The 24,374-nt window shown below is 39.8% G+C and overlaps 1 protein-coding gene across 8 annotated transcripts in view; it reads left to right on the top strand.

Annotated features, from left to right (window-relative positions):
* NR2C2 (nuclear receptor subfamily 2 group C member 2) overlaps positions 1–24,374 on the top strand; it is a 63,241-nt gene that overhangs the window by 7,789 nt on the left and 31,078 nt on the right. For 6 of the 8 annotated variants that reach the window (XM_054033588.1, XM_054033591.1, XM_054033586.1 and 3 more), the window contains 3 exons: positions 13,831–13,941; positions 19,843–20,043; positions 22,883–22,985. In XM_054033588.1, coding sequence (XP_053889563.1) covers positions 13,870–13,941; positions 19,843–20,043; positions 22,883–22,985 — 376 coding nt within the window. In that variant the 5' untranslated portion in view covers positions 13,831–13,869. Of the gene's footprint in view, positions 1–618; positions 692–6,658; positions 6,740–13,830; positions 13,942–19,842; positions 20,044–22,882; positions 22,986–24,374 lie in introns of those variants that run through there. The other 2 variants (XM_054033590.1, XM_054033589.1) reach the window with 2 other exon arrangements.

The following is a 24,374-nucleotide window of genomic DNA, read 5'->3' as shown; positions in this document are numbered from 1 at the left end:
TTGTAAATTATCTGTACTCAACAGTCTGTGACATCTCCATAATCAAGGCCATGTTAGAGATTTTAGTTCATAGATCTCTGACCCAGTGAACTGTAATTACACCTTGAAGATACTCAGTTTGGTGGGCTAATGTTGGAGCTGCATATCTGAGGCAAATCCACGGGCAAAAAAAACTTTCAGAAAAGGCTTTGCAAATACATTTTTATATCCAATAACTTTGTTGTACAAAGAAATATTAATTTGTTCATTTTAAAATATATTTTATGGCAACAGTGATTAAGCCACAATCTGGACTAAGGGCTGCAAAATACAGTAGAATCACTTTTAAGGACAGTTTAAAGAACAAACTAAAATTTCACCTTAGAAACTGACAAATAGAATTTTTTGTTTTGTTTTATTTTGCTCTTTCAGGTGTTTGTATAGCAAGTTTCAGGCCAAAATTAATTTTTACAAACTAGTCCTAAAAGAGCCTGAAAAAAAGAATTTGTAATGGAAAGACAGGCAAACCCTTAACTATTTTAGTATGAATGGTGATGCTATAATCATATCTAAGGCACATAAAATATGTGATATTTGTAATTCCTCGTGCAGGAAATGCACCGTGGTAACATAATGTGATGGTTGTATCTTGCCACTGGAGAGCTCGGTCCTTCCCAAGAGCATGTGAAGCTCTGTGATTTCTTCCTGGCCGGTGGGTAACTAGGGCTTCCTCTCTTTACACTATTAGATTCCTCCTTAAATTATATGCTTGTCTGATGCATAACACCATAATATTTTTGTTCATGGAAAAAATATTTATTAAAAAACAACATGGTCAGAACATCTGTTAATTCTTAAGGAGACAACGTTGCTTTTAAATCTTGAGCCATCTTTGTTATAAATGATTGGCTTACTGCTTTGTGTCCTTCTAAGTCAGATATATTTTTTGTCCAGTTTAATAAATGACTAATCTTTTTGAAATATATTAGATCTGTGTATTTGTATTCATAGTAGTTTCTTGGCAAGAAGGGAAATGATTAATTGGCTTGGCGTAGTGTAAAAATTTGGCATTGGCCTTAAAAAATGAGAGCTTTCTTCATAAGGCAGATATTTCATCAAGGAAAATTGAATTGGGCAAAGGGAAATATAGCCATTAATCATATACTGAATCCTAAGACATGAATTTTAAGTGGTCAGTTATGAACAAGATAATTTAATGCAAATACTGGCATGTTTAGTTATACATACAGTAATTCTTCAAACTGATTGCTGCCTATGTTGCACATGGGTTTACTGGGGACCAAGATGTCAAGAAGCAAATATTAGGTTGTCCTAAGTAAAGAGTCAGCAGTGCTGTGTTTTTCTCTCCTGTGCAGTAATTTGTCAGGTTTTATTGTCTCTCTGAATTATTGCTCCAACATGGCCATTAATGATACTACACCCCAATACCGTTTGTATTTTGTGTACTCCAAATAAGTGAAAAACATGGAATCAGTTCTCATTTTAAGAATGATTTTCTAAAGCAGCTCCTGTGATGGTTTCATCTACTGAGTAGTTCAAAGTTCACTGCTTATCTTTTTTCTTTTCTTTCTTTAGAGCTTATTGCTTGTTCCATTTCTCCAACTTTCTACTTCCAGCTGGATGAGATGGGATGACACTTTGTGTCATTACTTACACCTTAAGGTGTTATTCAGTTGGTTTTACTCAGAATTCATCAGCTTGGAGTACAGAGAACAGCTATGCCCAAGAAAGGAAATGTCAGCAGTTGTTTCACATTCTGAGCAGCTTTTGCAAATGTCATTTATATTTTATCCTTCGTGTATAAACTACTAACACTACTTTTCTCAAGGTTTTATCTTGTACTCTGAGTATGCTATACACTAGTAGGTTTCAGAGTAGCAGCCGTGTTAGTCTGTATCCGCAAAAAGAACAGGAGTACTTGTGGCACCTTAGAGACTAACAAATTTATTTGAGCATAAGCTTTTGTGGGCTAGAGCCCACTTCTTCGGATACATAGAATGGAACATATATTGAGGAGATATATATACATATGACAACTCCCACCTTTTCATGCTCTCTGTATGTGTATATATATCTCCTCAATATATGTTCCATTCTATGCATCCGAAGAAGTGGGCTGTAGCCCACGAAAGCTTATGCTCAAATAAATTTGTTAGTCTCTAAGGTGCCACAGGTACTCCTGTTCTTTATACACTAGTAGTGTCCAATTTGTAGCTGAGGGACCACTTGAGGCTTCAACTTCAGGCCTTGAGAGCAAGTCTGTTAGAAAGAAAATTTGTATGAAAGCGTGGTTTCTGAACTGTGCACTGCAATTTTTAAACTGAAATGTTTGAATCAGGCCTGTCACTCTAGACTGGAGGTGGAGGGCAGTGCCTCCCACCTCTTTCCCTGAAGCCTCAGGACCGACTCTGATGTGAGCAAGGAGCGCTATGAGCAGTTGCTGATATTGTCCCTTATTCTGTTCCAACTGCTCACTAGCTGTCCTTCTGCATCACAGTAGAGGGAGGTCAGAGTAGCATTAACTCCTCCTTTTCCTGCTTACCTGCCAAATTGTAAAATCTAAAACCTAATTTAAGAAGTAATGTGTTTGAATATAGAACTTTATAACTGTTTCAATTAAATATTTACTGTAAGCTGTAAATTTAGTGAGAGTAAGTTTGTAAAATATTTTAAATTCCTGTGGAACAGTTGGGTATATTTAGTCTGGGTTTGCTGTAATTATTTCCTACTTTAACTTTTATAAGAATCTCTTTTGCACTAACATTGCTCATACCTAGATTATGACAAATTGAGAGAGATTGATCACTGTATTTAAGAAATACAATTACTTTTGATATTTAGTGATGCTTATAAAGCAAATGCTCTTCTCCTTAAATCAGAAACACTAAATGGCATGAGCAAAAATATCTGTAGAGATTTCTGTGAAAAAGTATGAACTCAAAAATCCATTAACTATATTGGCTATTGATTTATTCTTTCAACATATTTCTCAAATAATGTTCTCATAATCAATGTAGTTGTTTGCCTTTGCAATGACCTGACTGGTAATAAACTATTGAAAAAAAGGATTGAAGGTTCAGTGTATAAATATGTAGAGTCATAACTTTGGAAAATGAACCTTCATTCACAATTGCAAACTGAGATAAATATATATCTAAATATATCTCTATATGGATACATGTACATAAAATTATGGGCAACTCACATTGGTGAATTAACATGTGAACTGTGCAACTATGAAGAAATCTTGTTACTTTCAAAGGATGTAACAGTCATGAAATGAGTTTGGACAATCTAGGTTTCTGTTTATGCAAATTTGAATACAAGTAACTAGTCCTTTTGTTGCTGACTGGTTTTCAAATATTTAAAGCGGTCAATTTTAGTTCCACATTCTAGTCACGATTACCTTATATGGACGTTCCTAGTATGTAGTGGGGAGGGGACACGGGGAGAAAGATTAAAATCCTTTCTTTAGTATTTTACAGTGTGTATACTGCATGCAGATTTGGTCGTTCCATCTCAAAAAAGATACATTAGAATGGAAAAGGTACCGAGAAGGGCAGTAAAAATGATTCGGGATATGGAACAGCTTCCGTATGAGGAGAGATGAAGAAGACTGGGACTTTTCAGCTTGGAAAAGAGATGACTAAGAGGGGATATGATAGAGATCTATAAAATCTTGACTGCTGTGGAGAAAGTGAATAAGGAAATATTATTTACTGCTTCACATAACACATGAATTAGGGGTTACCCAATGAAATTAATAGGCAGCAGGTTACAACAAACAAAAGAAAATACTTCTTCACACAACGCACAGTCTATCTGTGGAGCTTGTTGCCAGGGGATGTTGTGAAGGCCAAAACAATAACGGTTTAAAAAAGAACTAGATAAGTTCATGGAGGATAGGTTCATCAATGGCTATTAGTTAGGATGGGCAGGAATGGAACACCATGCTCTGAGTGTCCCTAGACTCTGTTTGCCAGAAGCTGGGAGTGGACGACAGGAGGATAGGTCACTCAATGATTGCCGGTTCTATTCATTCCCTCTGAAGCACCTGGCATCGGCCACTGTCAGAAGACAATGTACTGGGCTAGATGGACCATTGGTCTGACCCAGTATGGCCATTCTTATGTACCCAATGAATTCAGCTTATGGACTCAAACACTGAAATGGGTGGGGGGGAGGTACATAATTTAGTCCATCATCAAACCAGTGTAGGATTATTCCTTATTTGTGCAGTCTAGATTTAAATGACAGAAGTGAATTGGTAAATTAGATAATACTGATTGTGAAACAGTAATCTTGGGTATTACATATGAAAAATTAAGGTAGATGTTTGAGGTATTCTAAACATCATTTATGTTTTGAACACATTTAATGCTTATCTCTATTCAAATAAGTCCTGTATAATATATATATGTTTCTTGTGGACAATAGATTGTAGGAGTATTTCTCATATTCCGAAACCATGACACTTTAAATCTCATCCTTCTTTCATTTGTAAGGAAAGGAGGAATAATTGCCATACCCAGACATGTTTGTTATTTTGAGGCTGAGTCTGCTGTTTATCTACGTTCTCTCTACAGAGGCTAGAGCTGACATATTATCATGTCTTATAAAAATCATGCATGGCTTGCTATTGTAGCTGTATATCAAAAAGAAAACCAATATACTGATTAATTCTGCTTAGAAAAATATTTCTAAGTTGTGCTCAATAAGCCTTTAATGTAGTAAATTACATACTTTTGTCACTATAACCTTTCTATTGTATTTTTAGGCACCTGTCAGCTAGGAATGCAAAAGACAAACATAGTTGTGTAAAGAATTCACAGTTTCCAAGAAGTTTCAAGTTTTTTCTGTTAAGTTTATGAAGGAAGTTGTTGAGAGGGGAATGCAGGTTTATCAAAAAGATGGGACTACAATTGTGATCGGAATACAGTTAGACTTGGTTGCACAGCTGGCATCCTGCTCTGAGGGCACTTTGTCCCTGGTGCTGCATTTGACATTTCCGACTTTTTTACAAAGATCCAGAATGGTCTTTTCACGACAGTTATCTAAAGCTATGCCTCAGTGAGATGAGAAAAATATTTTTTATCCCTATGGAGCTGGGTTGGATTCCAACTGGTGACCTACAGTTGAAAGGCATCTGCCAGTCAGACATCATAAACCTATCTAAACAACACTTCCCTTAGCAAGGTAGACACATTAAGGCCCAGTTCAACATAGTATTTAAGTATGCATCAAACTTTAAGCACATGTAGTACAATTGACTTCAAGAGGACTACTTGCATGCATAAATTTAGGCATGTATTTAAATACCTTTCTGAATCTGGACATAGATTTGTTGACTAAATATTGCTGTTGGATCTGTGTTGCAAATATGCACCTATAATGAGTAAGTTGCAGGGCCGGCTCCGGGCACCAGTACAGCAAGCAGGTGCTTTGGGTGGCCATCGCAAAGGGGCGGCACATCCAGGTCTTCGGCAGCGGGTCCCTCAGTCCCTCTCGGAGGGAAGGACCCGCCGCCGAATTGCCGCCGAAGAATGAAGCGGCGGTGGTAGAGCTGCTGCCGAAGTGCCACCGATTGCGGCTTTTTTTTTTTTTTTTTTTTTTTCCGCTGCTTGGGGTGGCAAAAACGCTGGAGCCGGCCCTGGTAAGGAGAAATTATTCTATAGATGTTGCCTATAATTTTTAATCTTTCCAAATTAATAATGTTACACAGTACATAAATTGTATCTTCATTATTTCCTCACTGTTGTGAAAAGGGCCTAATTTTAACAGTGAGCTCATTTCAATACTCAGGAGTCCTTGAAGTTGAAATAAAGTATTAGTGTTAATTAAAGTCAGCTAAGTCATGTAGTTGTTACATAAGTTTGTGTAATGGAAATTCACTGTAATGAAATTCATTGTCATAAAACTTTTCAAACATTTCAGCTTCCCCCCCCCAAAATGTAGTCGATATTATGAGGGCAAAAAAAAATTCCTCCTTTGCTGATACTTCAACATTTTCTATTATTAATAGTGTGTTGTTGCATTAATTTGCCAGATTTCACTGTAGTCTGATCCAAATGTTTTGTCAGGGAATTAAAATAATGAATCATAACTTTCTCACATGCATCATGTATTTAATATATTAAGTCTAACATGTAACAAGACTGATTACATTACTACATGTGTGAGGGGCACATAGGAATTTAGAGAGGCCCATGTTCCTTTAAATACATTAGCTTAATGAACTGTAAAGATAAAGATGCTCCACAGGGAACATGGTGGTTTTCCTTTTCCATTTACTGATTTGAAAATAATTCAAGAGCAGGGCAAACTCTTTTCTCATAGAATTCTCTTTTGCTGCCTAATGGAGAGGTAGCAGGTTTGGGGACTGAGGAAGAGAAACAGGGGAGAAAGCTTTGTAACCTGGGTACATCTTCCCCCAGATGAAATTAATCGTATTATTAGACAAACTGCTTCAGCAGCTGGCAAAACAGCAGGAACACGTCGATTCTGCTTCCTTGGTTACAGGGAGTGATAGTACACTTGACCTTCAGAGGAGCAGGGTCACAGAGAGGGCATTTTTAAACAATTCTGTCTGGTTTCAGTGATTGGAATCTTCACTAATGGAACCTGGATGCAAATTCTGTGAATAGACTGTAATTGACCTCTGTATTCTTGTTGGATTGTTTTGGCCTGAGAGGTTTGCTGAGGAAAAATGTAAATAAAGCTGCAGGAAGGATTTGACACTGTAAGTACTAGAGTCTGTACAAAATATAGCTAGGGAGCGCCAGGAAGCAAACAATACAAAGGTTATTGAAGCACATTTTCTATCTTCTTTTGAACTATGTATATTCAATAATTTTGCTTAAAGAAATCTATTTTTGAAAAGGCCTTTTACTTAGCAAATGGATTAATTTCAGAGCAAATGTTAGTTAAAATATTTAGTGATTACTTTTAAATACTTATTGATTAAACATGTTTAAAATTTAGTATGTTGAAGTTTCTTACAACTTAAGGCCTGTTTTGTTTATTTTATCATCTACTGATAAATTATCAATTATTTAGAAATCTTTCTTTAAAATTTACAAAAAATAGAAGTCCTTGATTTTTTTACTCATTTTCATTCTTTGCATAATAGATTATACCGACCTTACTTAAAGTTGGAGGATTAGATTTTTGCTTACAGTTTATACAGCTTCTATTGTGGCTGCTTTAAACATGTGGTACAAATTCCACAGTGTGTGATGTCTTTTGCACTATAAATTTGAATAGTGAATGCTAGTTATGATCTCATATCTTAAAAATAAACTTAGTATCAAGCAAAACTGTTATTTGTCTCAAATAAATATTCACAGACCTTTTTTGTTGATAATATTTTTCTCATATAAGCTGAATTCTACTTACAGCCAAATATCGTAGAAAAAACATTCTTGTATAATAGCCCTATGAAGAGAAGCTGGACAGTTTCTGATAGTAACATTACTTAAATCCATTAAAAAAAGTTATATATTTTTAGAGTATATTTTTTTCAATTAAATATTTAAAACTTGTATAGTTGTAGCTAATTGGTTAGGGTGGTAATACAGCATTTTAGTGTTATACATTCTAATTCTTTGTATGTGTGTGGTAATGGTTAGGGGAGAAACTAAGCTTTAATATAGGAAGCTGCTGGATCTTTTCTCAATCCTACAATTTGATTATTTCAGAAAAACTAACCTTTTGTGCTTCTGATTCTCTAGTACGCATGCTGTTCTGCTGTCAACCATTAACATTTCATTGAAATCAGTGGAATGGTAAGAGGTGTCTGGTATATTCCGTAGCACAGCAAGTGTGTTCTGTAGATGCACCTGAAATGTTCAGCTATTGTGAGGCATATAAAATGATCATTATTTCATATGGCATCATATAGATGAGCCTAAAGAAGCTGTACATTAATAAGGACATAAAGAGAATCCTAAAATATAAGATAAACATTCAGACAGCAATTAAATAAACAAAATATGCAATATATCCTTTATTGATACAGCATGCATTTTTTCAACGTAAGCTTTTGGGACCAAATAGTGTTTTGTTTTTCAGGTTAATCAATTTAGGTGCATAAATATTTTTCAGTTTCTGAAGAAAAATGAAAATGACACATCAATACATCACTTATGCAGTGGTTCTCAAAATGTGGTCCACCTGTGGTCTACAGAACCCTTAGAGGTGGACACCTGGCAGATCATATTGTACTGGCTTTCTCCTTGTTGCCATCTGTTGAATTTTCTTTAAAATAGTTAAAAATAATTCCCATAAATACTTACTAATGTTGCTTTTTCATATAAACAATCCCACAGGGAAATTATGTGATGATGCTGAATAGGTGAGATGGTCTGCTATGCGCTATACAATACAGAACACAAAGACTGACCCTGCCCCAAAGAGTTTACAGAGGAGTTATACTCTAGTTCCTGTTTGCATAGTGACATTATTTCATGCATACCTCTGCAAATCCCCATACATTAGGGCAACAGTAGACTCCAGGTGCTTTTGTGGTCTAAGGTAATTAAAATACTTCAAAAAGGATTAGCCTTCCACGGGTGAGGATGAAACAGCTAAAAGATCCTAACAGCTAAAAATTAGGTCTTTTAAAATGTGTGGATCTCAGTTAATGACTTGGCACGCAGGATAAGGAAATTACTGTTAAATTAGATCTTCCAGTAACCTTCTGATACTAACAGTTAAATTTTTGTTGGTCAGACATCTTGTTTTCAGCTATAGGATATACTATATCTGCCAGTGATTGAGAGATTCTACTAATTGTATTCCCCTTCCTACAATTTTGTGCCATTGAAATAATTATATGAGATAATTATATGAGATACTGTCTTGCTCTTTCATGATTTAGTTTATTGGATTTGACTTCCACACTACACAGTATTACCTAGCACTACAAGCACGAAAGAGTGAAACTGCATGATTCAGTTAATAGTAATGTTAACAGGTTTGTCTCTGAGATATTATACAGTAATGTCTGACTTGTGCCTTAAGTTCTTTTCTTTTGTTTAAATCATAGAGCTGCTAAGCTAATTATTTGTGTTAACCACAGAAAGTCACAGAAGGTTAGGACTTTCTATACAAACTTAGTTTATGAGTAGGTGCCTAGTTAACTGTTCTCCAGCAATGCAAACTTTGATCAACAGGTACTTCTGGGATTGCTTGCTAAAATTTGTAAGCTTGATGTTTTTGGACCTGTCGTCATCACTTAAATTGAATAGATTCATATACTTCAATTTGGAAAATCAATGGTTTTATCTCCAAGTAAGATCATTCAGGGAGATAGTGAATCCAAGAACAAGTCCAAAAACTACAAAAATAGTGTTTAATTATTCTCTTGAGGATTTCCAGAAAAGACATTTCCACTCAGCATTGCTAATCTGAAGCCGTTAGGGTCAGTCATGCACTGTAAATACAGCATTACAGACTCTTACATCAGGACAATATAAATGTGTGTTTAAAGACTGTTTAAGAAACACCATAATTTATGGAATTTTATTAGAAGAAAGGACAGACTGACATATGATTCTGAGTTAATCAGCAGTTCAAAATCTAGGTGATAATGTTTGTGACAGGTGTCATTTAATATCGGGATAGACTTAACTAAGAATCCCAAGCTTTTAATTAATTAAGATGAAAGAACAGCTATCAGAAGGGCAGAGTTGTGGCCAATTTGTGCCTCATTGGTTTAAAATAAATAGATATGGCAGAAACTGGATCTTCTGTAACCCTTATTATTTAAGTTAAGTATGAGGCACTTATTATGGTTGTCTATCTTGTCTATTTCTATGGCCCATATCACCTTAGTATCTGAGTTCCCTAACTGACTGTTCCATTTGTATATTAAAAGGGATTTTTTTAAATAAATTATCATTTTGTATCACCTGTAATAATAATCTACAGTATTAGTCATTCAAATTATGCCATGTATATAAAATCTATTGTCAGTTTTTCTACAAAAAGATAAAATGAATCAATAACAATATTAATTACTCTCAGTAAAGCATGTGACTGAAAAAAGTAACCATGTTGCAGACTATTGATTTGACAGATTGTAATGACACCTCTGGAGCTACTACATTCTGTTGTGTAAATATTTATTAACTAATTAAAATTATATTAATTTATCCTGAGAAGTTGTTACAATCTTTAATATGAAAGCAGTGGCCTCACATCTATATAAAATCTATATGTTAATGACATTGTAAGATTTTTTTGTGTGGCAAATATTATTGCACATTCATGATATGTGATTTTCTAATCAAATTATCACCATTGTTTTAAATTTTCTGATAATAGGCAAAGGCATTTGTCCACATGATGAATTATTGACCTGCAAAATTTAAATGTAAAATAGAGTCAATTTTAGTGAATGCAGCACAAATAAGTGTATGTAATGTTTGTACTAAAATTTTCTATAATTTGGAACTAGCTAAAGGAATTTTTGAAATATTTTACTTAAAGTATTTTAACCTGAAATATTTTACACTAACTGTAAGCCAGGGGATTCAGTCCTGCAAGCCATCCAAGTGTAGAATTCCCATTGATTTCAGATGGCATCTTTTGTGTGGAAGGTTTGTAGGGCCAGGTCCTGAATTATATACAGTATATATAATGTTTACACAATGGCTGTGAACTTTATTTGGACTTAAACACAAATAGGCTTGAAAATGTTTCTACAGCATCTTCCAAATAGTCAGGAATTATATACTAGGCCCAGTTCATATTTAGATATAAATGAGCCAAGTAAGATTAAGTAAAGTGGTTTTTAAAAGGCCCTCGGGGGCCCTAGAGCTGAAGCAAATCTTAACAAAAACAGAGTGTTGAATGGCTCTGGGGATTAGTAATGGCATACAGCACCTTTTATCTGTAAGTTGATTGTGACTGAAAGTCATTACCATCAGATAGCCTCTTAAGTGGCCTTTGTGAAATCCATTTGGAGGCCTTAGTCTGTTTCCTTGTGGGAAGGTGTCTACCTCAAATAACCAACAATCAAAATCAGTACTAATTGTTTCCTCTTGTTGGCAGTTGCATCAACAAGGGTGAAGATTGAATAGGACATGGAGACTGAACTTTCCTGTTGTTATGGTTCCTCTGGGTTGGGGTTTAATCACAATTGACCGAGTTGTACATGTGCAAATTTGCATTGCCTATGCTGTATCAGTTCTGTGGACTAATAGAAGTCTTCAAGATTGTCAAGCCAACATCTTTCATTCACTCTTACTTGAGTTAAAGCCCTCACCCTCAAAGTCTTCTATGGGACATTCTGCCACCAACATCCTAAATCCTACATATCCTTCTGAGGGTCACCAAATTCCTAAAGTCTGATTCCAGTTTATCCAGGGTCTTCCAGGGATGGAGACAGCTGCACTTCCTAAGCATCCATGGGGCATCCTTCAGCCTCAAACAACTGTATTTAAAATCAATTTCTGCTCTGAAAATTAACTGTAAAAATAGCACTTGTTATGAAACTGATCTGCTTCCTGCATGTATCCAGAGTCAGATCTGCTTTGTCACTAACATGACAAAAATAGACTTATGCTGCATTTTACACCTGTTAGTCCTGCAGCAGGGCCAATGCAGACAGGTATTGTAGAGGGAGATGGTATCTGTTTGTTTTCGCACACGAACAGAATTGTTAACTGAATTCCAATTGGAGGGTCAATTTTTACCCTCAGTTACATCTGTGAAACCCTCACTGAGGACAATAGTAATTAAACGTGTAACTAAGGAGATAAATTTGCTGCCTAATATTAATTTCTGGTGATGATATGTAGGAGGGTAGGTCTAAGTCTACAGCACCGATAATTAGTAAAAAGCCAACTTTTTACACTTACATATTGAGCAAACAATAAAATTCAAACTTAACTAAGCCATTTTTATAGAGTTGTTTATCCAAACACTACTGTACTGTAAATAAATGTCTAAATAACACTCACTGCAGTTGAAAATTGCTCTCACAACAGCTTGGAAAATGAGGCTGCCACTTATTCCAAGGAGGCTACATAGTTTAACTAGCTATTATGAGAAACTTTGGGATGACCACATAAGATCAGGGAAATAAAAGGGATAAATGCCAATTTGGGCAGATTTGAGGCATGTGGACTGCCCCAGAACATTCTCCTCCTCCTCTACCGCTAAATACCTTTTTATTTAGGTCCAGGCTAGGAGTAAAGACACCTCCTGGCTCCCAAGGATATTTTGGAGCTACATAACAAAAGGTAGGCTGGAGGAATGGAATCTGAGACAGAAAGCTCTTTCTTCTCCAACTCCAACACTGGAGAGGGTGGCTTTAAAAGCATGGTCTAGTGCAGTGGTTCTCAAACTTGTACTGGTGACCCCTTTCACATAGCAAGCCTCTGAGTGCGACCCCCCCCTTATAAATTAAAAACACTTTCAAATATATTTAACACCATTATAAATGCTGGATGCAAAGCAGGGTTTGGGGTGGAGGTTGACAGCTCGTGACCTCCCATGTAATAACCTCATGACCCCCTGAGGGGTCCCGACCCCCAGTTTGAGAACCCCTGGTCTAGTGGATAGAGCAGTGGTCTCAAAACTCTGCACTCTGCAGGTCACTAACCTCTGTATGCCCAGCTTTCGCCATCTGTAAAATAAAACTAACAATACTTGCCTATCTCCAAAAGGGTTCTTGTAGGATCATAGCTAATACTTTCAGACTTGGTTGCCTAAAATTAAGCATCTAAATCCATATTCAGGCACCTAACTAAAAGCCTTAAATTTATTAGATGCTGAGCACTCAGCCATTCCCACTGAAATCAATGGGAGAGTCAGGCACTCGGGCCTCTGGAAAGTAGGCCACTTTTAGTTAGGGGCCCGAGTATTGAGTAAGGTGTCTAATTTTTGGCAAACAAGGCTGAAAATTTTGGACTTCATTGTTCATAAAACATTTTAAGATCCTCAGATGAAAGGTGATATATTAGTGCAAAATATCATTACTAATATGTTGAAAAGCTTTACTTTAAAAAGAAGCAAAAAAAGATTTATTGAGTAAATAACTGGAAGTTGAAAAAAATAGATGTCTTTTTCATTTCAGTAATAGTGACCACACAGTTTAAATTGTATTCCTCTTCTGAGAAGTGTGATCAAGTAATATTATACCTAGACTTGGAAAGATTAGATTTTTACTGGTAACTGTCTGTAAACATCAATTTCATACCATACACATACAAACCGATGGAAAAATATTTAAATTGATATTAATAGAAACTTACTGATAGACAAAGTAAGAAAAATGCTGCTTGACAACTTAATAGTTTGATTTAAGGGATTATTTTACATTGTATATGTTGACATATGAAGTTGACAATTTCTGTTTTAATGGTTATACAGCTTTAACTTTTTGACTCTCAGCGTCTATTGTCATATAATAATTGTCTGACCTGCCCATAATTTCCTGCAACTGTGAAAATGTAAATAGATAAACATTGAAAAAATGCTTAATATCCATAATTTTGCACAACTGTGAAAATTCAAGTAGATACAAATAGAAAAATACTTAAAAATAAACATTGATATTATCCGTCAAAATAATAAAAAATAAAAATTGAATTCTGCCAATTCTAATTATACAGTGATTGTTCTGTAGTATAATAGATTCATTCTTGCCAACAAAAACGTACTCTGACAATTCAGTGGAAGCAGATACTAGTGTGTTTTAGCTACTGAAACCTTTTCTGATAAGTCTAGAATCCATGATGGAGTTGTATAATGTTTAAGATAAAAAATGTCCACTATGTTATAACAGTACATGAAGTGAAATTTCTATCTTGTTATTTACAGGTACAGACTGTTCAGACATCATTATCTGAATCTCCAGTGATGACCAGCCCCTCTCAACGCATCCAGATTATCTCTACAGACTCTTCTGTAGCTTCACCACAGCGCATTCAGGTAAAATCTTTAATTTAAATAACTCAGTCAATGGGCCCTTATTATGAAAGCAAACCTCATTCAGTTATTGTCCAGTACATAGCCATGTATAATATGTTTGAGAACTATAGTGAGCTCTTGTTTTTAATGTACCAGATATCTTTCAGTGATTAGAATTCAAAATGACCTCTACAAAATGGAGAGAATTGGTATGCATTCAGCAAGATGAAATTCAATAAAGATCAAGTGCAAATTACTTCACTTAGGAAGGAAAAGTCAAATGCACAATTACAAAATGGGGAAGAACTAGGTATGTGATAATACTGATGAAAATGGTCTGGAGGCTATAATGGATCACAAATTGAGTATAAGTCAACAATGTGATGCACTTGAGAAAAAGGCTAATATTCTGGGAAGTATTAACAAGAGTGTCGTATGTAAGACATGGGAGGTAATTGTCCTGTTCTACTCAGCACTGATGATGCCTCAGCTGGAGTAACATGTCCAATTCTAGCTGCCACGTTTTAGGAAAGATGTGGAGAAATTGGGGACAGTCTAGAGGAGAGTGACAAAACTGATAAAAAGTTTAGAAAACCTGACCTGTTTAGAAACATTAAAAAAACTGGCAATTATTTAGTCTTGAGAAAAGAAGACTATGGAGGGACAGACTTCAAATATGTTAAAAGCTGTTATAAAGAGTACTGTGATCAATTGCTCTCCATGTCCACTGATGGAAGAGAAGAAATAATGGGTTTTATCTGCAGCAAAGGATATGTAGGTTAGATACTAGGAAAAACTTTCCAAGTATAAGGGTAGTTAAGGTCTGACATAGGCTTCCAAGAGAGGTTGTGGAATCCCCATCTTTGGGAGTTTTTCAGAACAGGTTGAACAAACACCTAGTCTAGGTCAGGGATAGTCTAGGTTTACTTGGTCCTGCCCCAGTGCACAGGATAGTACTTGATGACTTCTTAAGGTCCGTTCCAGCCCTACATTTCTAGAATCTGTGATTCTATGATTGTCATTTGTAGATAGGCACTGAGAGTTGTTCTGTGGTGTGTATATATATATTTTTTTTACCTGCAGTTTTTGCCTATATATTCCCTCTAAATCTGGGAAAGGAAAATTCAGACAATTTATGCCTCTTCACTGTCTTACTCTCTAGATTCTATCACTATGGAAGGATTCTCCTTTGCAGACATATTTCTGGTTAAGTAACAATAGCAAAAAAACTTTTTTATCTAGCAGATCTACAATATCAGTATATATTTCACCACCTCATCATAAGATTTATATTTCCTCAACATGTATGACTGAAGAATACTAGGACATTCTGAAGTTCATAGTGCAGATCCTCCCAGCATAACTTTAGTTTTGGCCCACGTGGGCAGAACAATTAATCTTGTTCCTCATATCTCTACTGCTTCTAAAGGAACTACCAGCCCATGCTGAGGGAGAATACTGGAATGGGAAAAGAACAATTCCCATCTCTGTAAAAAATTTACAGGCAACATCATAGAGGTATCAGTCTTGACCCCATAGACAAGATTTCAGTGTGACTTCATGCTACCAGCTAAGATTTTCAATATAAAACACTGTGATGGCCAGTAAGAGCTCTGTGGAGCAGCAAGATAGCCCAGAGATCTTTTGCCTAGTGAGCTCCTTAATTATCATACTTGGCTGTTCCATATGCTTAGATTTTTTTTAAATGGTGATGATAATATGTTTATTTGATAAGGATTATGTATTCTGAGCTACGAAACTTTATTCACACAAGTGGTCAGATTAGCATAGAAGCCTTAACTGTAAATTAACTACACACACACAAAATATTTTGAAATTGGTATTTATTTTTAACCAAAATAGAAGAAATCTCAGCTATAGTCATGAGGTGGAATGCCTTTAATTTTCTGTCTCTAGTATTGTGTGAACAACACCAAAAGACAAGCCTGAGAGCTTAAATTCATAACTCTGCTAGACACTAAAAATGATGGACTCAACAGAGACACTGATTTATGGTTTATTACAACAGTCTCTAGCCCACTAACCTCCTCTTTTTGTTCTATGACTGCAGAGGTGTTAACGGGCCACTCTACCTCTAATGGTCCCTTAGAAAATGTGCTAACTACTTATGCTAAACAATCTGTTCCACCTTGCATTTAGCTGTGACACTCAGGCCTTGGCTACACTTGGGGAAGCGCGAGTGTAGTCGCGCCGCCAGCGCTGCGAGAGCTCTCTCGCAGCGCTGTAAGTACTCCACCTCTCCGAGGGGAATGGCTTGCAGCACTGCGAGCGAGGGTGCAGCGCTGTAAGTACTCCACCTCTCCGAGGGGAATGGCTTGCAGCACTGCGAGCGAGGGTGCAGCGCTGTAAGTACTCCACCTCTCCGAGGGGAATGGCTTGCAGCGCTGCGAGGGAGTGTGCAGCGCTGTAAGTACTCCACCTCTCCGAGGGGAATGGCTTGCAGCGCTGCGAGGGAGTGTGCAGCGCTGTAAGTACTCCACCTCTCCGAGGGGAATGGCTTGCAGCGCTGCGAGGGAGTGTGCAGCGCTGTAAGTACTCCACCTCTCCGAGGGGAATGGCTTGCAGCGCTGCGAGGGAGTGTGCAGCGCTGTAAGTACTCCACCTCTCCGAGGGGAATGGCTTGCAGCGCTGCGAGGGAGTGTGCAGCGCTGTAAGTACTCCACCTCTCCGAGGGGAATGGCTTGCAGCGCTGCGAGGGAGTGTGCAGCGCTGTAAGTACTCCACCTCTCCGAGGGGAATGGCTTGCAGCGCTGCGAGCGAGGGTGCAGCGCTGTAAGTACTCCACCTCTCCGAGGGGAATGGCTTGCAGCACTGCGAGCGAGGGTGCAGCGCTGTAAGTACTCCACCTCTCCGAGGGGAATGGCTTGCAGCACTGCGAGCGAGGGTGCAGCGCTGTAAGTACTCCACCTCTCCGAGGGGAATGGCTTGCAGCGCTGCGAGGGAGTGTGCAGCGCTGTAAGTACTCCACCTCTCCGAGGGGAATGGCTTGCAGCACTGCGAGCGAGGGTGCAGCGCTGTAAGTACTCCACCTCTCCGAGGGGAATGGCTTGCAGCGCTGCGAGGGAGTGTGCAGCGCTGTAAGTACTCCACCTCTCCGAGGGGAATGGCTTGCAGCACTGCGAGGGAGTGTGCAGCGCTGTAAGTACTCCACCTCTCCGAGGGGAATGGCTTGCAGCACTGCGAGCGAGGGTGCAGCGCTGTAAGTACTCCACCTCTCCGAGGGGAATGGCTTGCAGCGCTGCGAGGGAGTGTGCAGCGCTGTAAGTACTCCACCTCGCCGAGGGGAATGGCTTGCAGCACTGCGAGGGAGTGTGCAGCGCTGTAAGTACTCCACCTCGCCGAGGGGAATGGCTTGCAGCACTGCGAGGGAGGGTGCAGCGCTGTAAGTACTCCACCTCTCCGAGGGGAATGGCTTGCAGCGCTGCGAGGGAGTGTGCAGCGCTGTAAGTACTCCACCTCGCCGAGGGGAATGGCTTGCAGCACTGCGAGGGAGTGTGCAGCGCTGTAAGTACTCCACCTCGCCGAGGGGAATGGCTTGCAGCACTGCGAGGGAGGGTGCAGCGCTGTAAGTACTCCACCTCTCCGAGGGGAATGGCTTGCAGCACTGCGAGGGAGGGTGCAGCGCTGTAAGTACTCCACCTCTCCGAGGGGAATGGCTTGCAGCACTGCGAGGGAGTGTGCAGCGCTGTAAGTACTCCACCTCTCCGAGGGGAATGGCTTGCAGCACTGCGAGCGAGGGTGCAGCGCTGTAAGTACTCCACCTCTCCGAGGGGAATGGCTTGCAGCGCTGCGAGGGAGTGTGCAGCGCTGTAAGTACTCCACCTCGCCGAGGGGAATGGCTTGCAGCGCTGCGAGGGAGTGTGCAGCGCTGTAAGTACTCCACCTCGCCGAGGGGAATGGCTTGCAGCACTGCGAGGGAGGGTGCAGCGCTGTAAGTACTCCACCTCTCCGAGGGGAATGGCTTGCAGCACTGCGAGGGAGGGTGCAGCGCTGTAAGTACTCCACCTCTCCGAGGGGAATGGCTTGCAGCGCTGCGAGCGAGGGTGCAGCGCTGCAGGCGCTGATTACACTGGTGCTTTACAGCGCTGCACTCGCTGCGCTCGGGGGGGGGGGGCGTTTTCACACCCCCAAGTGCAGCAAGTCGCAGCGCTGTACAGCGCCAGTGTAGCCAAGACCTCAGAGTACTTTCCCAGACCCAAAGAAGTGTTGTGTTTGCTCGAAAACTTGTCTCTCTCACCAGCAAAAGTTGGTCCAATAAAAAGATATTACCTGACCCCCTTGCCTCTCTGTCTCTAGTATTGACCAGAAGAGGCTAGTTTCACAGTTTACTAATATGTTTCCCTTTTTCAGAATGGATGAGTTTGACCTCATATAGTTTTCCAAAGTATTTTTACTTTCACTTTCAATTCTTTAAGCGAGGAAACTTTATGATTATATCAGATTAGATTTTCTGTGTATGTGTACTGGATATATGCTTGGTCATACATAGCCATGTACAATATATTACATATTTTCACTTAGGTGAACATAAGAACCTTGGTCATTATACTTCATTGGTATTCATTTTATACTATTCGGATCACATAAGAATATAAGAATGGCCCTACTGGGTCAGACCAAAGGTCCATCTAGCCCAGTATCCTGTCTACTGACAGAGGACAGTGCCAGGTGCCCCAGAGGGAATGAACAGAACAGGTAATCATCAAGTGATCCATCTCCTGTTGTTCATTCCCAGCTTCTGGCAAATAGAGGCCAGGGACACCGTTCTTGCCCATCCTGGCTAATAGCCATTGATGGACCTGTCCTCCATGAATTTATCTAGTTCTTTTTTGAACCCTGTTATGGTCTTGGCCTTCACAACATCGTCTGGCAAGGAGTTCCACAGGTTGACTGTGTGTTGAGTGAAGAAATACTTCCTTTTATTTGTTTAAAACCTGCTGCCTATTAATTTAACTTGGTGACCCCTAGTTCTTGTGTTATGAGAAGTAGTAAACAACACTTCCTTATCTATTTTCTCTGTACCAGTCATGATTTTATAGACCTCAATCAGATCTCCCCTTAGCCATCTTTTTTCCAAGCTGAAAAGTCCCAGTCTTATTAATCTCTCCTCATACGGAAGTCATTCCATACCCCTTATCTGAACCTTTTCCAAGTCCAATATATCTTTTTTGAGATGGGGTGACCACATCTGCACACAGTATTTATATGGATGGATTTATATGGCGGCAACATAATATTTTCTGTCCTATTATCTAACCCTTTCTTAATTATTCCCAGCATTCTGTTCGCTTTTTTGACTGCTGATGCACATTAAGAGAACTATCCACAATGACTCCAAGATCTCTTTCTTGAGTGGTAACAGCTTATTTAGACCTCATCATTTTATATGTATAGTTGGGATTATGCTTTCCAATGTGCATTACTTTGCATTTATCAACATTAAATTTCATCTGCCATTTTGTTGCTCAGTCACCCACTTTTGAGAAATCCTTTTGTAGTTCTTCACAGTCTGCCTGGGTCTTAACTATCTTTAGTAATTTTGTATCATCTGCAAATTTTGCTACCTCACTGTTTACATATTAGAGAGGTTCCTTCTTGACCTGTTTAATGTGATTTACCATAGTCCAGCTACTTCCTCACCTTTCATATCACCAGTGCTTCCCATTCCACAAGTACCCTTCTCTGCAGAAGCACTATGTATACATAAAGGCCTGATTCCACTGCCTTGCACTTTGTGTCAACATTTACACTTATTTTGCACAAGTATAAATGACTATGTAAATTGCAAGGCAGCAAAGAGCCATTATCAGGTAATAAGATATAATTCTGAGATAGAACCAAAGATTTTAGAATGTTAAATCTTATATTATGCCTTATAAAATCCTTCAACATTTGTTGCAGATTGTGACAGATCAGCAAACAGGACAGAAAATCCAGATAGTTACAGCAGTGGACTCATCAGTGTCTCCGAAGCAACAGTTTATCTTGGCCAGTCCAGATGGAACTGGAACAGGAAAGGTGATATTGGCAGCACCTGAAACATCTAATGCCAAGCAACTTATCTTTACCACCACTGACAACATTGTACCAGGCAGAATTCAGGTAAATACAATAATTAAAACAGGCTATCCTCCTTCGATTATTGATTTAAATAGATTTAATTGTATAATAGCTCTAAACCCCTAGAAGTTTTGATAGCTTTCTAAAAGCTAAACTTCCTGTGTACATATTTTTTAAGCCGAAAACCTTCTGTTTTGAATCATAATTTTATTTAGTGTCTTTGTTTGGGCATTAAAATACAGACAGACCCATAAAAGAAACAAAAATAATCATGTTATATTCAGCACAAAAACAGTGGAAACATTGTACCAAAATAAACAACAATTCCTAGGATTTAACTTGAACTGTAAGTGAATATTTAAAGATGAGACCTTGTTTCTTTCCAGTACTACAATGGTCTGTAACATATTATAATACACTGATTCTATGCCCCAGTTAATAAAAGCCAATAAAACCAAGCACTGTACTAGTATAACCTGAGTCCTGTATATGGTTGGAAGTTTAATTTTTTTAATTAATAAACATAATTAATTTAAAGCTGTTTTTTAAAAGCTTTTTAAAAACTTTGTCAGTGAGATTAATTTTGTTAGGATTAACTTCTTTGATTGAAAAAATTATGAGTTTATTGGATTATACTCCCCCACTTCCTTCCTTTCCTCTCTCTTCCCTTTTCTTCTCTTTTAGGTTTAATCCTGCCTCTGATTTATTGGTATGCAAAGGGTTAAAGATGGACTATTTTCATCCTGTATTTTGAACTGAACAGAATTTTATATTATTGCATTATTTAACTTCCTTTCATATAGCACTTTGTCTTGCCAAGCATTCTTGTTTGTATGTTCGCATCATTGAATGATATCCCCAAAGTTCTAAAACAGCAGTGAGCAACCTGTGGCCCATGGGCCGCACATTGCCCGTCGGGGTATCCACTGGCAGGCCCTGAGACAGTTTGTTTACATTGACCGTCTGCAGGCACGGCTGCCCGCAGCTCCCAGTGGCCGCAGTTCACTGTTCTTGGCCAATGGGAGCTGCGAGAAGTGGCGTGAGCCTCAGGGACATGCTGGCTGCCGTTTTCCGCAGCTCCCATTGGCCAGGAATGGCAAACCACGGCCACTGGGAGCTGCGGGCGGCCGTGCCTGCGAACAGTCAATGTAAACAAACTGTCTCACCTCCTGCCAGCGGATTACCCTGATGGGCCACGTGCGGGCTGCAGGTTGTCCACCACTGCTCTAAAAGGAGTGTGAATGAAATAATGTGAGGTGCACAAAACATTGTGGGCCAAGTCTTCAGCTGCTGTAAACCAGCATAGCTCCATTGAAGTCAATAAAGTAATGCTGATTTATGCCAACTGAGGATCTGGCCCTCTATTTTCATAGGACCTACAAAACTAGTGGATATACTTTGTTTATGGTGTCTAAAAAGAGGAGTAATTTTAAAAAAAACTAGACAGGCCTATATTTTCAGAAGGCTGTGTTCCCTTTTGTGAGCAAAATTTGTGTCCACAAAATTTGTACCTTCTTTTTTATTGTACTTACACTTTATTGCAGGTATGAGTATTAGCAGTTAGATGTTTAGCTATCTGATTTACAACTCCAAGTGACCAGTTAGTAGGGTTACCATATTTTGAGCCTCCAAAAGGAGGACACTCCACGGGGCCCCGGCCCCGCCCCAGCTCCGCCCCTTCCCCAAAGTCCCCGCCCCAACTCCGCCCCCTCCCCTGCTTCCCGCGAATATTTGATTCACGGGAAGCCTGAAGCAGGTAAGGGGGGGGGGAGGAGGTGAGTCTCCAGCCTGGGTCGGCCCGCCCAGCACTGCCGGCCCCCGGGCCCCCGGCCGAGCACCCCCGGCCCGGCTGACCGCCGGCCCCCGAGCCCCCGGTCTGGCCCGGCCGACCACCCCCCGGCCGACCGCCGGCCCCCGAGCCGCCGGCCCGGCCGACCGCCGGCCCCCGAGCCGCCAGCTCCTGAGCCCCCGGCCCGGCCGGCCCCCGAGCCGCCAGCCTCCGAGTCGCCAGCCCTGCCGGCCCCCGAGTCGCCGGCCCCCGAGCCAGCCGGCCCCCGGGCCAGCCGACCGCCGGCACGCATGTCCCGATTTTCCCGGACATGTCCGGCTTTTTGGGATTTCCCCCCGGACGGGGATTTGGAGCCCAAAAAGCCGGACATATCCGGGGAAATCCAGACGTATGGTAACCATACCAGTTAGCTATCCAAATGATAATGTTTGCTCCTGCGGTGAAGTGCATTGTCACGCAGTGATCTACCTATGTGAATGGCATCAGAGGCTCAAATTCAGTGAAAGGGGAGGAGCAGAAAAAAACTCAGATATTATTTATAATATATAAATTCCTTTTTCTGATTTAGTTTAATCCACTTTGGAAGCTGATTAAGCTAAACTGGAAAAAGGCACTCTTATTCCAGAATAAAATTACCTATATGGGGAAGTTATTCCAGTATAGCTATTACACTTAAATTTCTTTATTCTGCAATAACTTCTCTATGTAGACAAGCCCTGAATCTTTGAAGGCTAATGCAGGTCTCTGCTTAAGATGAGCCCCAATCAGGAATAAATTTTTCAGTTCTGAATCAGGCCTCTACCTAAGCTAAACTCCCAGACTGGACTCTGTCTTTCCAAACTGCAACAGGCCTCTGCCTAAACCAGGCTTCCAGACTAAATTTAGGGGCAGATTTATAAAGGTATTTAGGTGCCTACTGGGATTTACAAAAGTGCCTAAGCAGGTTAGATGCCAAATTCTATTGCAAGTACTAGCCTGCAAGAGTTAGCAATGCTAAGCCAATCAGTTGATCTGAATATGAAATCTCTTTAGAGCTTGATTTGATGTGATATATCAAAGCAACACCTTAACTGTTCTGGCATTTTGTTTTAGATTGTGACAGACTCTGCTTCAGTGGAACGTTTGTTGGGTAAAGCTGATGTCCAGCGACCACAAGTAGTAGAATATTGTGTTGTTTGTGGAGATAAAGCATCAGGTAAGCAAATATGCTCTTGTAACAGACATGTTACTAGTAAAGATGGAGTGACGATGTGTTTATGTATAGTGAGAATAGCAGTTGAGACTCGGTCAAAAGAGGATGAATTTACAGTACAGAAATGTGTTGGCTATCACCACCTATGGCTGGTATACTTGTGGTTTGAACACAATTGTGAACAAGTAAGTTAAATGACATGATACTTGACCACAATTATGGCAAGCTGTGCTTGGTATCAGACTAGTTAAACCCTCCTTGAACCAATACTAGTCTGAACTCCAATATTGGCAAGAAAACATTCACTTTTGACCAGCTAGCAACAACACAGTGTGAGGGGTGTAAGTGTCAGGGAGCCAGCTGCAGCATGGTCAGTGTCCTAGCAACACACTGGACACAGCTGATCCTAGTGGGGCGGGGGAGTGGGGAAGCTGCATGATTGATTGCGCTTCTTGATTGGTGCAGGGGAGAAGCTACCTATTATTTAACACAGCAACAGAGCTCGCTGGGTGCTCGACGTGTTCCATGTCCACAGCTGAGCATGTTCCTGCTTCCTACCCAGCCTGCTCTTGTGACTGCTTCAGCCCCTGCCCTTCTCCATCCTGAGCACCCCGGCTTCCTGACCATATCTCTGGCTCACCCATTGGCTCTAGCATTCGACTTTTGATCCCTGTCACTGACCATCAGCTCTGCTCTTAACTACGGCCCCAGTGTATCCTATAATCCTATAGACTCCAGCTTGGCTCCACTCTAATCTTCAGGCCTGGCTACCTCCATGACTCCAACCATTAGGCCTGACCACACACTCCTGTCCCTGAGAGTAAGTTTGGGGTCCAATGCTCTTTCATTTCCTGGGCAAGCTTGAGCTGAGAGTACAGTGCAGGGAGTTTGCTCAACTGGGCAGTGAGCACTTTCCATCCATTCAACGCACTAAATGAGGTGGGGTCCTATGAAAAAAGTAGTATGTGATCATGTAATTAAAGGTAGTATCATAATGCATATGCAAAGGGGTCTGAATTAATGTCACCTGGACAACCTTTATTCTGGAATTTCCTATGTTTTGAGTGATTGACTTGCAACTTTAATATTCTTTTAATGTCGTTTTTGCATGTAATATCCTTTATATATTTTGTATCCATGCATGTGACTTCATTAGCAATTATGTAGCTACACTGATGGACTCAAAGAGGAACCATTAGTCCTGGGCTGAAGTGGGTGTTGCCATTATGTTTACTCTTCAAGGATGGTGGGAAATGGGCTGATCCTGGAGGATCTCCTGAAAGAAACGCAAAACAAAACTATGACATCAGACTAGAATAGTGCTTTCACCATCAGTGCCTACAGATATGAGGAATAACCAGGAATATAAAACAAATCAAGGTGTGATTTGTC

This window comes from Malaclemys terrapin, chromosome 7 (assembly GCF_027887155.1).
Source record: "Malaclemys terrapin pileata isolate rMalTer1 chromosome 7, rMalTer1.hap1, whole genome shotgun sequence".
NCBI lineage: Eukaryota > Metazoa > Chordata > Testudines > Emydidae > Malaclemys > Malaclemys terrapin.
Note: the sequence above shows the minus strand (reverse complement) of the source record. Positions and strands in the feature narration are given on the sequence as shown.